This window comes from Dermacentor variabilis, chromosome 4 (genome assembly GCF_050947875.1).
Source record: "Dermacentor variabilis isolate Ectoservices chromosome 4, ASM5094787v1, whole genome shotgun sequence".
NCBI lineage: Eukaryota > Metazoa > Arthropoda > Arachnida > Ixodida > Ixodidae > Dermacentor > Dermacentor variabilis.
In genome coordinates, this window is record NC_134571.1 from 55,776,258 (window position 1) to 55,789,883 (window position 13,626).

General features: G+C 46.6%; 1 protein-coding gene across 1 annotated transcript; it reads left to right on the forward strand.

The window, feature by feature from the left end:
- Window positions 1-70: 70 nt before the first annotated feature.
- LOC142578210 (cholinesterase-like) lies at window positions 71-13,014 on the forward strand. The gene is made up of 8 exons (XM_075687613.1): window positions 71-310; window positions 1,026-1,302; window positions 2,117-2,334; window positions 3,801-4,109; window positions 5,451-5,502; window positions 9,617-9,808; window positions 10,883-11,163; window positions 12,762-13,014. The coding sequence occupies exons 1-8, from the start codon at window positions 72-74 to the stop codon at window positions 12,886-12,888; spliced, it is 1,695 nt and encodes a 564-aa protein (XP_075543728.1). The 5' UTR covers window position 71; the 3' UTR covers window positions 12,889-13,014.
- The last annotated feature ends 612 nt before the right edge of the window (window positions 13,015-13,626 follow it).

Consider the following 13,626-nt stretch of genomic DNA (forward strand, 5'->3'; position numbering starts at 1 on the left):
GGTCATGTGCGCGCGTGAGGGGAGATGAAAAAATAAGAAAAAAGAAAGAAGAAGACGAAGAAGAAAGGAAGATGGCGAGCACGGTGGATGGTACGAGGCTCACGGTCACCAAGACGACCGAACGACACTCTCCCAGGGCCGGCAAACGGCTCTCGCCGACGCTAGACGCCATGGCGCCGGCCGAGGTGACACGCGACAAGTCGCAGGACTCGACGAAGTCCACCGTCGCTAAGAGCACGCAGATGCCGTCGGCTCAGGCACAGAGCTTCTGGAGCATGTACTCTTCCGTCGCGGCGCACATAAATCCAACGTGGGTATACGGTGTAGTGTCCAGCGACAAAGCCCGCTAGATTATCTGAAGCGCTGGAAACGGGAAAGGTGGCGGCGGGAAGGGGGGGAGAGCGAAGAGAACTACTGATACGTTTTTTTTTTTTTTTTTTTTGTAGACGAGCGGTAACCTTCAAGTGAGGTAGAGAAAGTAGTGGTGGTAGAGCACCATATAGCCGTAGCGCTGGCTTGAGTATCAGCGCTGTGAATGGCGTCGTATATATATATATATATATATAAATATATATATATATATATATATATATATATATATATATATATATATATATATATATATATATATATATATATATATATATATATATATATATATGGGCACAATAACTTGTGAGCGCAACGCTTTCACGCGTTAGACAACTGGGCCCGAATTCACAAAGCCTTTCGCCCGTAAGTTTTTGCCATGGGCCGGTGAACTTAGCTAAATTTATGTCCTAGATGGTGATTGGCAGGCATTATATCTCAATAGTTCAACGTAAGAACGTTTTGTGAATACGAGCCCTGTTCTAGGGCTATCGTAAGATGAAGTGCGCGCAAAATGACGCCGAGTGGTCAAACTAACTACGGATTGTTCCACTATACGGCAACCTTAATTTTAAGCCCGCATCTTAGTTTCTTTTGGAACCCGTTAATGGCTTGCCACTATGCTCTGCAGTAGTGTCCGTGTCGCGGCTTTGCAGGCGCTACATCACGGTGGCCGATCTGGCGTGTGCGGTGGCCACCGTCCTGGCCATTGCGGTGCTCATACTGAGCCTCACCATGTTCGTCAGCAGGCCCAATCCCGGCGTGGAGAACGTGGTCGTGAGCGGTCACTTCGGTCGCGTCCAGGGACTCAGTCACAAGGTGTTCGGCTACATGGACGTGTACGCCTTCCTGGGTGTGCCGTACGCTCACCCGCCTGTTGGAGAGCTGCGATTCCGGCGTACCTTCACAGACTACAGCGTCGACGTCAGACGGGTGTGCTTGCTTCCCTTGAGTGAAACTCGACCTCGCTCTGGTGTAGAATAAAGTCATGTCCCAGTTTAACAAGCGACAACAAAGAATGCAGAGTTTCAGAAATGGCAGACGCAAGCTGCTTGGCGTAAGCAAGAACAGCGTTAGCGGCAGTGCGACACACACAGAATCCAAACTAGCCAAACTCGCGTTGCTTTTTTTTTCTCTTGCGCGCGGTGCCAATATTGCTGACTTTGAGGCCGCTATTCTCAAATACGACCATAATTCGTTGTATACAGCCTGACGTCTTGTATCGACAGTATTTAATCGTCACAACAGAACTGTCCGTGTGGCAGCAGAAAGACATCCGGCTTATACGACAGGCAGAAAATATTGCGTTTCGCAGTATTGCTGCCTGCGATGCACCGTGAAAGCCTCCCATAGAAATATTGAGCTCAACACCAACGCACTGGGGGCTTCGCAAGTCTAGGTCGGAATACCTCGAAAAATGAGGTAGCGTCAGGATTCCAACTTAGCGGAACACTTACTTAGCGCAACATTTATTGTCGCTTCAATTCCGCATTTGCGATATGTCCGCAGTGTTTCCCTCTACATTTATCAGAAATCAATCTCTATTCAGCGAATTGGAAATTATCCTACAATTTCTGTTCACACGGCTATAAATTTTCTCCGGGAAGAATTGTCTCTCTCTCGAATCCATGCACAGTTTTCAATGACTGGCGACAGTCATCGCTCAGATAACCCTGTATTAGGTGTAAGGTACGCCGGAGCTGAACCGGCATCTTCAGCAAGAAACATTGGCAAGCTCAATGCACAGGGCTTGCTGATCGACGCGACTGGGCCCAAGCCGGCGTGCGTGCAGAGTTCCCCCGACAAGTCGTTGTCGGCAGTCTCGGAGGACTGCCTGCACCTCAGCATCTGGACGACGTCGCGCGAGTGCAGCTCTCGGGACTGCGCCAACAAGGCCGTGCTCGTGTTCCTCCACGATGGCTTCTTCCAGACGGGCGGCAACAGGCACCCTTTATACGACGGAAGGTACGCTTCCAACTAAAACCTAATTAAATTCCGGGGTTTTACGCGTCAAAACTACGATCTGATCATGAAGCATGCCGCAGTGGCGGACTCCGGGTCCATTTTGACCACCTGGTGTCCTTTAACGTGCACCCGCCAGCTGGTGTTCGATCCCGCGCGCTTGTATTGAGCAGCGCAACACCAAAGCCACTACACCACCCTGACGGATCACGCTCCCAATGTGGCCACTAGCCTGCGCGTATACCGTTCTTGCATGCGATGCATGTGCAGCTGAATGGCGTTCCAGCGCCGATGACGTCAGAACCAACAAATGCGAGCGTAGCTATACTGCTGATCGCCGCTAGTGACCGTGCCGGGTATGTGCAATCTGAACATAGTGATTTATGAAAAGGAGCGTGTTTTCGCATTTTTGCATATATGAAAGCACTAGTCCTTCTAAATTGTACTGTCAAATACAGGCGAACCTTGATTTAACGAAACAAGGTTTCACGAAATATTTGATTTGACATATTTACAGAGCATGGTGCTTTTAAAACCTCGAAGCAACGAACTCAAGTCAACGTCTCGCCGGGCTTAACGATGTTTTGGGGGAACTATTAGTAAAATATTGATATGTCGGGTTTCAGTTCAGGTGAAGGATGCTATTGAGCGGTTGAAAGGGTTTGCCACTCCCATGAAGGAACACAAAATGTGCTCAGCGCACTCTCTGCCTACAATAACTGTACACACAGGACAACAATTTCATCCTTTCTTGCCATTGAATTTAGCGAATTATTTCTGGGGTAGCATCGAATTCGTTATGCCGACGTTCAGCCGTGACTGGGTTTTACCATAAATAACGGTAAAAGCAGCGCAGGCTTGAATGATTCAGTTAACTTTTTGTTAGGTGAGAAAATGGTCCCATTAAAATTTTACTGGGCGTTATACACTTATGCAGCATGGTTAACACGAAGTCATGCGTCACCTCATACATGCTGTAGCGTAACACCTGGCACTGCTGTTATGTATTGTCAGCTCCTGCAAACTTAACTAGCATCGAGGCAAGCTTTAAGACTCACATGAGCATTATTTATAAGTCACGCTATAAATACTTAGAGTATATATGTTACCGTTATCTAGAGGCGAAAGAGTTCCGGTTTTTCTAGAGAAATGCGAAACACGCAAATATATAAGATGTACCGTTTTTACACGTTTATGGCTTCGAAGCCACATGTGGTCAAGGTAAACGATGATGATTCCAGACACATCCTAGCGTGTGGAGGACCCGTAACAGCCATAGGAAAATGAGAGCTGTCGCAATCAGCTTAAGTTCCCAAGAAATTAGTTACTCCTCCGCAGGTGGGGGGGGGGGGGGGGGTAGTGCACATTTTGCTTGCCTCTAATGGCCAATGCCCCTTAAATAAGAGGCAGACTAACTTGTAGAGTTTGGTGTACACACTTATATCGTATTCAAATGGTTTTCGTTGCAGGTACTTGGCCGCATACGGCGACGTCGTCGTCGTGCTGCCCAACTACCGTCTCGGGGCGCTTGGATTTCTGAACGACGGCACCGGCAATGCTCCCGGAAACGTGGGCCTGTACGATCAGCTTTTGGCTCTCGAATGGACGCGCCACAACATCGGCAGCTTCGGCGGCAACGTCTCCAACCTCGTGCTGGTGGGCTACGGCGCGGGCGCAGCGGCTGCCGGGTACCTGCTCCTCAGCAGGGCGGCTGGCGTCGCCGATGCGGCCGTGGTGCCCCACCGAGCGATTCTGATGAGCGGCAGCCCATTCACCAGGTATTTGATTAACGCGGTTATGAAAGGGAGAGAAACCTGTACGGCTTTCCTTTGTAGGTTCGCGCTACAGTTGGGGTGGTTGTCAATTGTTCCCTTTCGTGCACTTTCCTCCACCTTGCGTGGGCTTCCCCGCAACTTATTTGCCATATTCATTGTCCCAGTGGCTCGAGTCGTCGATTAATTCGCCCTCGCTCTGCGATCCGCAAGCCTCCTGGTTATTTCAGATGGTACAGCGACCGCCCCTGAATGGCGTTTGTCCCGCGTTCGAATCCCAGACCAGGACGAATTTTTCTTCAGTTTCGAGGCTTCATTTCTGAAAATCCCGTATGGGTTATCTTCGTAGCTTCATGTTATAATGTAATTTTTTCTCTTTCATACACTTTCCTCCAACTTGCGGGCTTCCGCACAGCTTATTTGCCATATTCAACGCATTTATGTGTTCCACGTAAGACGCCTGCAGAGCGGGGTCCGCATTCTGTAACGATTCCTTTCTTTTACCCTATTTTTTCTTCATTTGAGCTATAAGGTTTCTTTGGGAACCGGACGGGAGTTTGTTCGTGTCTGGCGAAATGCCTACTCGCTCTCCAATCCGCAATTTCCAGCGCCCATGCCATTCTGTCCGAGCGGAGCAGGCGCAGCTGTCGCTAGAGCACGGAGAAACTCGTGGGCCGAGAAACTTGCTAGGGGTTGCTGGCCTCACCGCCTTGAGAGAGAAGGTTCCTATGCTGATGTATGCAAACGACATAAGACTACTAGAGGACAATGCAAGACATTTACAGAGACTTGCGAATACAAATCTATGCTTTAAGTTTAGAGGAAAGAAATACGGAATCATGGAGCTTTAATGAAGAGACGAGCAAATAAGTGGTATTAATCCAATAGCAAGTCATACCCATAGTCAAGCATTTTAAATACCTGGGCGCGTACACAAATGTGGGAGACACGTAATCAAACATCCACTGATGTAATCTGAGGTTTCAGGGAAAGCGGAATTCAGCAATGTTGAAACATTGAGTACTTTGGGTCTACAATAAAACGAGCTGGAGCGAGGAATTTGTAAAGGAGTCATGGGCCCAACGCTAGGGCTCGGAAACGCAATTGTGTGCTTAAATACAGATATCTTTTTGGGTGGGAAGCTAACCAAATGTCGACGATTCAGTAATCAGGATTGGCATTGGGGGCATACTGTAGAACCACAAATGATGCATTGCAAGGTGATATGGGCTGGCCTTCTTTTGAAATCAGAGAAGCGCAGAGCGAAATGTGTTTTTAAGAAAGACTCCGGAACATTCACAAAAAGGGATGGGCGGCTAATGTGCACGCGTATCTGTGCCCCAAAAGCATGGACACGGAATGGAAGAAGAGGTCAAACAAGGTGGCGGCCAACTACAGGGTAATTGAAAGGCTAAGTAGACAATCGTGAGTCATAAAAAATAAAGTAGGAGAAGCAGAGACGGTAGATTGGATGCAAAGGGTCGAAACAAAAAAGTCCATGGAGATTTAATTAAATACGGCAAGACAGAAATCATGAATGAAAATTTGTAAAATAACGCAAATTGCCTTGCTATTTGAGGCATGAGCTTGCGGCCCGGAGACAAGAACATATCGGAGCGAATATGCGCCGCAGGACGCGGCATATATCTACTGCAGCAAAAGTTCGGGAACGACTCAGCACATCGCAATGGAATGCCGTGATATTCGCCCAGCATGGCCTGTAAGGAACATCCATTTTCCAGAAGCGCTGGTGTTCAAAGCGGGTGGAAGTATTAACTGGTCAGCAGTCCAGACAGAAATGAGATGTTTAGAGTATTGGTGGTGGGGGGGGGGGGATGAAGAAAACAAATTATTATAATCGAAGTCGTTGCAAGCATAGGTAACTGTGCAATACAGTGATAGAGGTTTTAATGAATAAAGAAAACTCAAAGATAGCTGGGCAGAATGCTAGACTGCATTAGAGGTACTAAAACTGGATGAGCTCAATCAGACCAGGTGTCTGTTTGTCACCGCCCTGTTTCAGAAGAGGATAATGGCGATTCAGTAGCGTTCGAGCCAGTAACGAAGGGAGAAAAGAATTTCGCAGAAAATCGGGTTGGTACAAAATGGGGCCCCTTCTGCCTGTACCGGAAAAGGCTACGCTCAGCACCACCATTGCCGATTTTAGGGACATGTACCTAAACATAGGGACTTTCTTTCGCGCCGTAGGAATTGTCTTGGCTTCATAGCTGCGGGGCGGTGGGACTCTTACTACTCCGAGCCTTCCTGATCACAAGGATGTACTCTACATACTGATCATCATCAGTCTATTTGTGTCCACTGCAGGTCGAAGGCCACCTCCAGCGATCTCCAATTATTCCTGTCACTCGTGTCAATTTCCTGATTTCAGAAGGCCATGGCGGCCGCATTTCGATGGGGGCGAAATGCGAAAACACCCGTGTACTTAGATTTAGGTGCACGTTGAAGAACCCCAGGAGATCGAAATTTCCGGAGTCCTCCACTACGGCGTGCCTCATAATCAGAAAGTGGTTTTGGCACGTAAAACCCCATAATTTAATTTAATTTTTTTTTATTTCAGAACGACGTATAATTCATGGCCGTCCTCGATTGCGCTTTCCTTCCATTGCTATTCTACATGCTATATCTGATTAGTTGTGTAGCCAGAAGGGGTGCCATATCTACCTTATAACTACAGTACTTATCGCTTTTGTTAAATCATCTACTCAGTCCTACAAGTTTTGAGGATTTACATCGTTGAAGCATTTTATAACATGACAAATAACCCTTTTATCCATGTTACCCTATCAACCTAACAGTCTGTGCAACGTGGCGATATAGCAGCTAACAGACCATGTAAATTGTTGACACCGGTCATCTGCATCTTGGTGTCTGTCGCTGACGAGATGTGGTCCAAACTTCTGCAATGTGACTTTCGCGTTCCAGATACCCAGACAACACGAAGTTTAAAGGTCGCCGCGTGGTCGACCAGGCGAAAAGGTTGCGATGCATGAATGGCTCCAGACCAGACATCAGGTGCCTGCGTGCGATAGACAAGCGGCTCTTCGCAAAGACGGCCGCTCCACCTCTTTTTTTCCCATCGTTCACTGGGGTCATTCCGTCTCCACCACGACAATGGATGCAGGAAATGGTGCGCGTGCTATCTATCTATCTATCTATCTATCTATCTATCTATCTATCTATCTATCTATCTATCTATCTATCTATCTATCTATCTATCTATCTATCTATCTATCTATCTATCTGTCTATCTGTCTGTCTGTCTGTCTGTCTGTCTGTCTGTCTGTCTGTCTGTCTGTCTGTCTGTCTGTCTGTGTCTGTCTGTCTGTCTGTCTGTCTGTCTGTCTGTCTGTCTGTCTGTCTGTCTGTCTGTCTGTCTGTCTGTCTGTCTGTATGTGATGGTACATTTGAGGGGAAATGAGGGTTATAAAAGTACAGACCAATAAATGGGGCTAGTTGGTTCGTGTTGATTTTGAGGACGCCCGCACTTAAAAGCACCACGCAAGTAAGAGTAGGACACACACGCTTATATAAAAAAGTGCTACTATCAACAGTTTATTTTTTCACGCATCTTCATAATGAGATCTGTAAAAAATGGGATAGTACAATAGCGATAAAACACCCCACCTCCTTTACACCGCATCATTCTTCCGCGCACCAGCAATTAAATAGATTTCCACGGATTACAAAGAGATGGACAGTGCATTCGCATACTTTTTCTACACCCAGTGAAGCCATAACTACCTAATCGTAAATCACTCTTTTCTTGTCGTTTTGATTTTTGTTTTGGCAAATTCCGGTGTGCTTAAAACATCGCGATTACAGTGTGTAGCTAGGTTTCCGGTGAGGGTTAACTGCGTACAATTGTTTCCCTGCTTTCGTGTTAAAGGAATTTCGAACCACGTTTTATCGAAGTCAAGAAATGTATTTCAAGTTAAAACAGTCTGTTTTAGACATAATTTGCCACAAGAAGTACTTCAATGCGCTCAGCAGAAGTGCAGTTATTGGCAATGAAAGATCGCCCGGCCCTTCTACAATGCATTGCACTGCAATGGCTACGATGGGGCAGGGTGGTGCCCAAAACGCTCTGCCTACTGAATGTGACCATGGCTCGCAGTTCAAATTTGATTTTGGAAGTTCACGTGTACGCCACTACTTCCTATTTTGGCGCCTATCACGTGCCAAACTCGGAGGCTTACGGTTGAGTTCCCGGCGCCTAGTCCCTTCGCTGTACTACACTGTACTAGATAGCTACGCGTGGCTGTTCTCGCACTTAGGGACATGAGTAGACGATTTTCTTTCGCACTTATCTCTACAACGATCACACAATTTCCGAGGGTCGAAAAAACGCCATGTTTGCTCGTTCGAGCACGTCGGCAGCACGCAACATATATAACGTTGTGCAGCGCGTTTAAATCATTCCTAACGTGACGAGCTTCGACCGTGGTGGCGACACACCCCGAAGGCGTGCAACTCGAGGAGCAGATGATCAGTTTGTCGTATTTTGCCTATCGGGACTTGAGGCACGTCACTCTCAGATAGATCAAGAGATAAATCAGAGCACGCTGTTGTCTTCAGCGAGCCGCAGGAGCTCAGCGAGTGGGCTCGTCGTGGCACCCCGCGGCGGCCGTTCTGTTACTAAAGACGTATTGCATGATCTACGTATTGGTCTACGTATTGGTCTACGCATGGTCTATGTATGGCATGACCTGCAACGTTAATGTCAAATAGGACAACCACCAGTGTCGTCACTCGTACCTACACTGCCCATACTGCCGTTTTAATGCCTTAACTGCATGTACACCTCTAATTTCTCGGTCGGCCGTTGCGTGGTTCTTAGCTCCCCAATTTGTTAAGGTTCAAATTTGGTGGCGAAGACGTCGTTCTAAAGGATGCTTTACGGCTGCTTGACTAGTCATAGCCTTCCGCGAGTAATGATGCAGCATAGTGTCAATAGCAATGTATGTTATAAAATGCGGCAATGCATGGAAATACAAGCTATGACACTAAAACCATACATATGATGACATACTTATAATAGTGAATATCCATTTTAAAAATAACAATTACAGAACTTATTATGTAATGAGACAAACCAATAAACAGCAGGAAAAGGTGATGTAGCTGCTTACATGAACATTTTAAATGAAATTATCTTACGTTCTTTAGTCGTTGTTGAAAGGCAATAGAATCAAGCTTAAATAATTTGTACGTTGAAGTGGAACTGCACAGTTTCCTGTTTATCGACCACTTGATGTGATAGGAGAAGTGATGCCGGATGTTAGCCACTATTCGTCAGTATTTAAGAAGTCCTCACTTAGAGGATAACGGGAGCTCATATGCATCCCTTAGCAGAAATACGCTGCGCATGTGCATGGTAATGCGGATTAGCTGGCACCTGCAAAGCTAAATGGGGACCGAAGCATTGCGGTAACGACAGAGGAGTAGCAGGTGTGCTAAATATATACATTAACGCACTGTTTCCCGGCTTGTAGGAGCGCATAACCGGCGTTGAAATTCTACTGGGTCACATGGACGACGAGGGTCCGCTCGCCGCGCTGTTTGCTCGCCTGGTCGTCGTACAGCAAGAACGACTTTCTGAAACGACGAGGGCAGCCACTACAATCCTCGAGGCACTCAACATAAGCGGCAATACCCTGAAGGCTGTTGTGCATAATTACGCGAAGGTAATAAGCGAACGTGCGAAAACATGAACCCTGTTTGCCAAAGCACTTCGAGCACAAGTATGTATAACGCGAAGTTTGCAAAACCATTTTTTTTCTTAGATAGCGTTTGTCATTGCCCAGCCTCCTTCGCTGTCACTGTTGACCAGTGGGCATGAACTATTTTGCTTGCTTTTGATGCCATAGCACTATAGACCAACTTACTCCACCTTGGAGCTATCTAACATAATATATGGACCAATCCCGAAGGCAGTGCAGTCTAACACAATCTTCATAAAGCTATCGGTCACGAGGAAAGAATACGAGAAACCGGGACGTCACGCACGTGCTAGACAATTCAAACAGCGGCTTTGGTACGAAAGAAGCGTGCGTGGCCTAATGGCCTAATGCGTGGCCTGGTGCGTGGCCTGGTGGATAATGCGTTAGGTTGCTGTGCTGGAAGACAGTGGTTCGACCCCTCTATCGTTCGTGCATTTCTGTACATAGGCGGACTTCATCCACCTTTAGAAGTATCTAACAGAAAACTCGAGGTGTGTTGAGCGTACGCGAGCGCGTCACAGTGCACCAAATCGTGGGTTTGTACAGCATAGAAACGCGAGGTATGAAAACATCACTTTGCTAACTGTGGAGACGTCGCGATCATCAGAATCTAAGTATTATATCTCACACTTAGAGAGTTAGTGCTGCTAAGCTCTTTTTTAGTTTTATTTTAGTGCTGTACATGGATCCTGCGCCTGTGCAAGCAGGCAGTTCCGGCACTGGAGTGATCCTGTCAGCACATATTATTATTAACGGAAATGTCCGACCAACTGAAGAAGTTCGTTACTCATAAACGCTTTGGTTCAGGAATTTGTCTGTCAGCCACGTGTCGTCCGACTTACCGACTAACTTGGCTTGACTTGACTATACTAGCCACCATAACTTGACTTCACTAACTGACTTAGTAGGTGGCTGGCTGGCTGACTTGGCTTGATTTGACTTGGCCTGGCTTGACTTAGCTGTGTCTGTGTATTACTGACTGTGGCTGACTGACTGCAACCGACTGACTGCGACTGACTGACGCTTCACATCTTTCAGGTCGACCACTTGGAAACGACGGCTCTTACCAAGCTCCTGGCGGACCTGCTGGTGATATGCCCCGTGCGCGATATGGGCCGTCTGCTTGCCTCGGCCGGTAACAACCGTGTCTTTCGCTACCTCGTCTCTACAAACGCAGAAGCCAACGCCGTTGCGACCAAAGCAGGCGACATGTTGCGACTCGTGTTCGGCGCACACTTTCTGAACCCCATCGAAATGGCCACTTGGCGCAACGCCAGCGAAGCCATCATAGCCTTTTGGACGCATTTCGCCAGGACAGGGTGCGTACAGCGCCGCCCTCACCGCAACTTTTCTTGTGAATTTGGCCTCGAAGGTCGAATTAATAGTGTTTAGCTCTTAAGAACATTTTGTCATCGGCCGGCCACCTTTGCTAATACATACAATACATAAGCGGCGATGATTGCCCGGCGTCTGTTCTTACTAACAACCATTATAGCGTGCGGAGTGCTTTGTGAGTACAAGCCCCCCATTCCCTGTGTCCGTATTTTCAAAACTCTTCGTTCGTAAATACTGCTTGCCATTGGCTCGCCGCACTTTAAAATAGTGACGCAGGGCTGTGGACGTGCATGCTGTGCATGCATGTGCACGTGTGGCTGTGCACGCTATATACCTGCTCTGACGAACAGTTCCAGCGTAACAACTTCTGTGAATGCGGGCATCAATCTTTACCACTTCTTGTGCGCACACGGACATGATTCGTGAATTATTATGGTTGAAGCATATGGTTGAAGCATATGGTTGGGGCAGTTAATCGAATAAAGCGAACGATTTGCTTTTTACTAGAGGAGCTGCTATACCATATGTCAGGCAATATTTTCCTGACTTCGTTGTTTAATTACCTTCGTTTCCTGCTTTCCTTCTTGCTTAATGTTTCTAACTTGCTTTTTTATGCATGGATCAGTAGACTGGGCATGAATATAAATAAGGGCGTTGGAATTGTGAAATTTCCGAATCGAATCTAATATGAATATTCGAGAAAAACGACTACGAATATCGAATCGAATGTCGAATATCTTGTCATTTACAAACAAAGTGGCACATAAAGATTGCATAACGCCTGTCTAGTAAAAAAATAAATAAAGAACGAGGGTTATTTAGTTATTCGATACATGCATGCGATACTGCTCGACACTAGATGCCCATTCAATTAAAAAGGTTGTAAATGAGAAACTGATGGCAGTTAGTTGCAGCTTCATGACAACGACAGTAATGAAACAAAAAACAGTACGCCATCACATGTACACAGATTGTCGTGTTCATTGAACGACAGAAGTCTGATACACCTCACATTGTTGAAACGGAATGCAACGCGGCGAGACTAAACAAATAACAAGTTCTGTCGTCTAAATCGAGACGACAAATTCGTATGTAAGATGCTTAAACGTGAGGCATTCTTATTAAATAAGCACAAATTAGCCAGGTTATTTGTCCCGCACATTCGCTCGGGGACTGATGCGTCTTCGCAAAAACCGCGGCTCTCCTGCAGCAAAATCATTCGCAACACTCACCGCTTGTATCGGCGTCCCTCCCTCGAGACTCCGAGGGAGGGACGCCGAGTTTTTCAGAGTGTCGGATATTCGAACGCAATCGAATATTGGACAATTTCGAATAGTGCATTCTCGAACCGAATAGGAATACTAGAATAGCAAAGAATATTCGTTTCGTATTCGAACTATTGAATATTTGCACACTCCTAATATACATAAAATATTGTTTATAAATGTAGTTGGAAGACAGTGCCCATCCTCGCTTCCTTGCTTTTTTTTCGTATCGAATCCGACGCGGGTCGTCCATAATGCAGAACCACTTCCCTCCCAAAGTTACTCCTATTAGACGAGCTGCTTTGTTTGACTTTCAGGAGCGTCCCCAACTCGACCGAGCCGGGACAGGGCCAATACAGGATCACAATTACTGCAGAACGGGAAACCAGCGTCCTTGACATCCGGCGGGAGCAGTGCCAACTACTCAGCAGCCTCGGAATCTGACGATTCAAGTGTACCCCGTTCAAACGGCGCGCGGACAATTTGCTTACACTACGCGTACATACCCGCGAAAAGTATTTCATCACATCCGCCCGCGACCCCACAATTGCCTTACATTTTCTTATTTCTTTGGCGAATTGGTCATTCGCATTTTTTTTTTATATCTTGCAATATTCTGCCGATAGCGCACAAATGTTAAAAAATGCGCGGGTGGTTCACCGTATGGAAAACCTATAGCGATTCTATTATTGTTCACCATTGGTATTTTGCGTCGGAACTGATTATTGGGGAACCGTTTTCGGCAAGATTACCCATACAGACCACCGCGTGCAGTTATATGGCACTAAAGAACTCGGACTTGGCCTCTTTTTCTTTTGCGCAGTCTGTGTGGTGCAAGGTTTTGTGGACATCACTGTGAAATACATCGATCACTTGCTGTTACTTTTGCTAGTGTTCTAAAAGTTAACCTTGCTCATTTGGTAACGGTGTATACATCTTCTTAAGTGTTCGACGTATGCCTGGGGTTGTAACACTTCATAAACTCTGTCCAGCAGGCGGGGCTTCGGAGAGTCGCTATTATGAGCTTAGATCTTCGCAAAGACACTTGACTAGCTAGAACAGTCGTGCGGAAGCCTATAAGTTTAGATAGCCGACAGAGGTTTATTGTAACAGGAGAGCTTGAGTATTGTGAAAGAACACCGCCGTTACCTGTCATGAATACATAGAAAAAACTTTCACCGC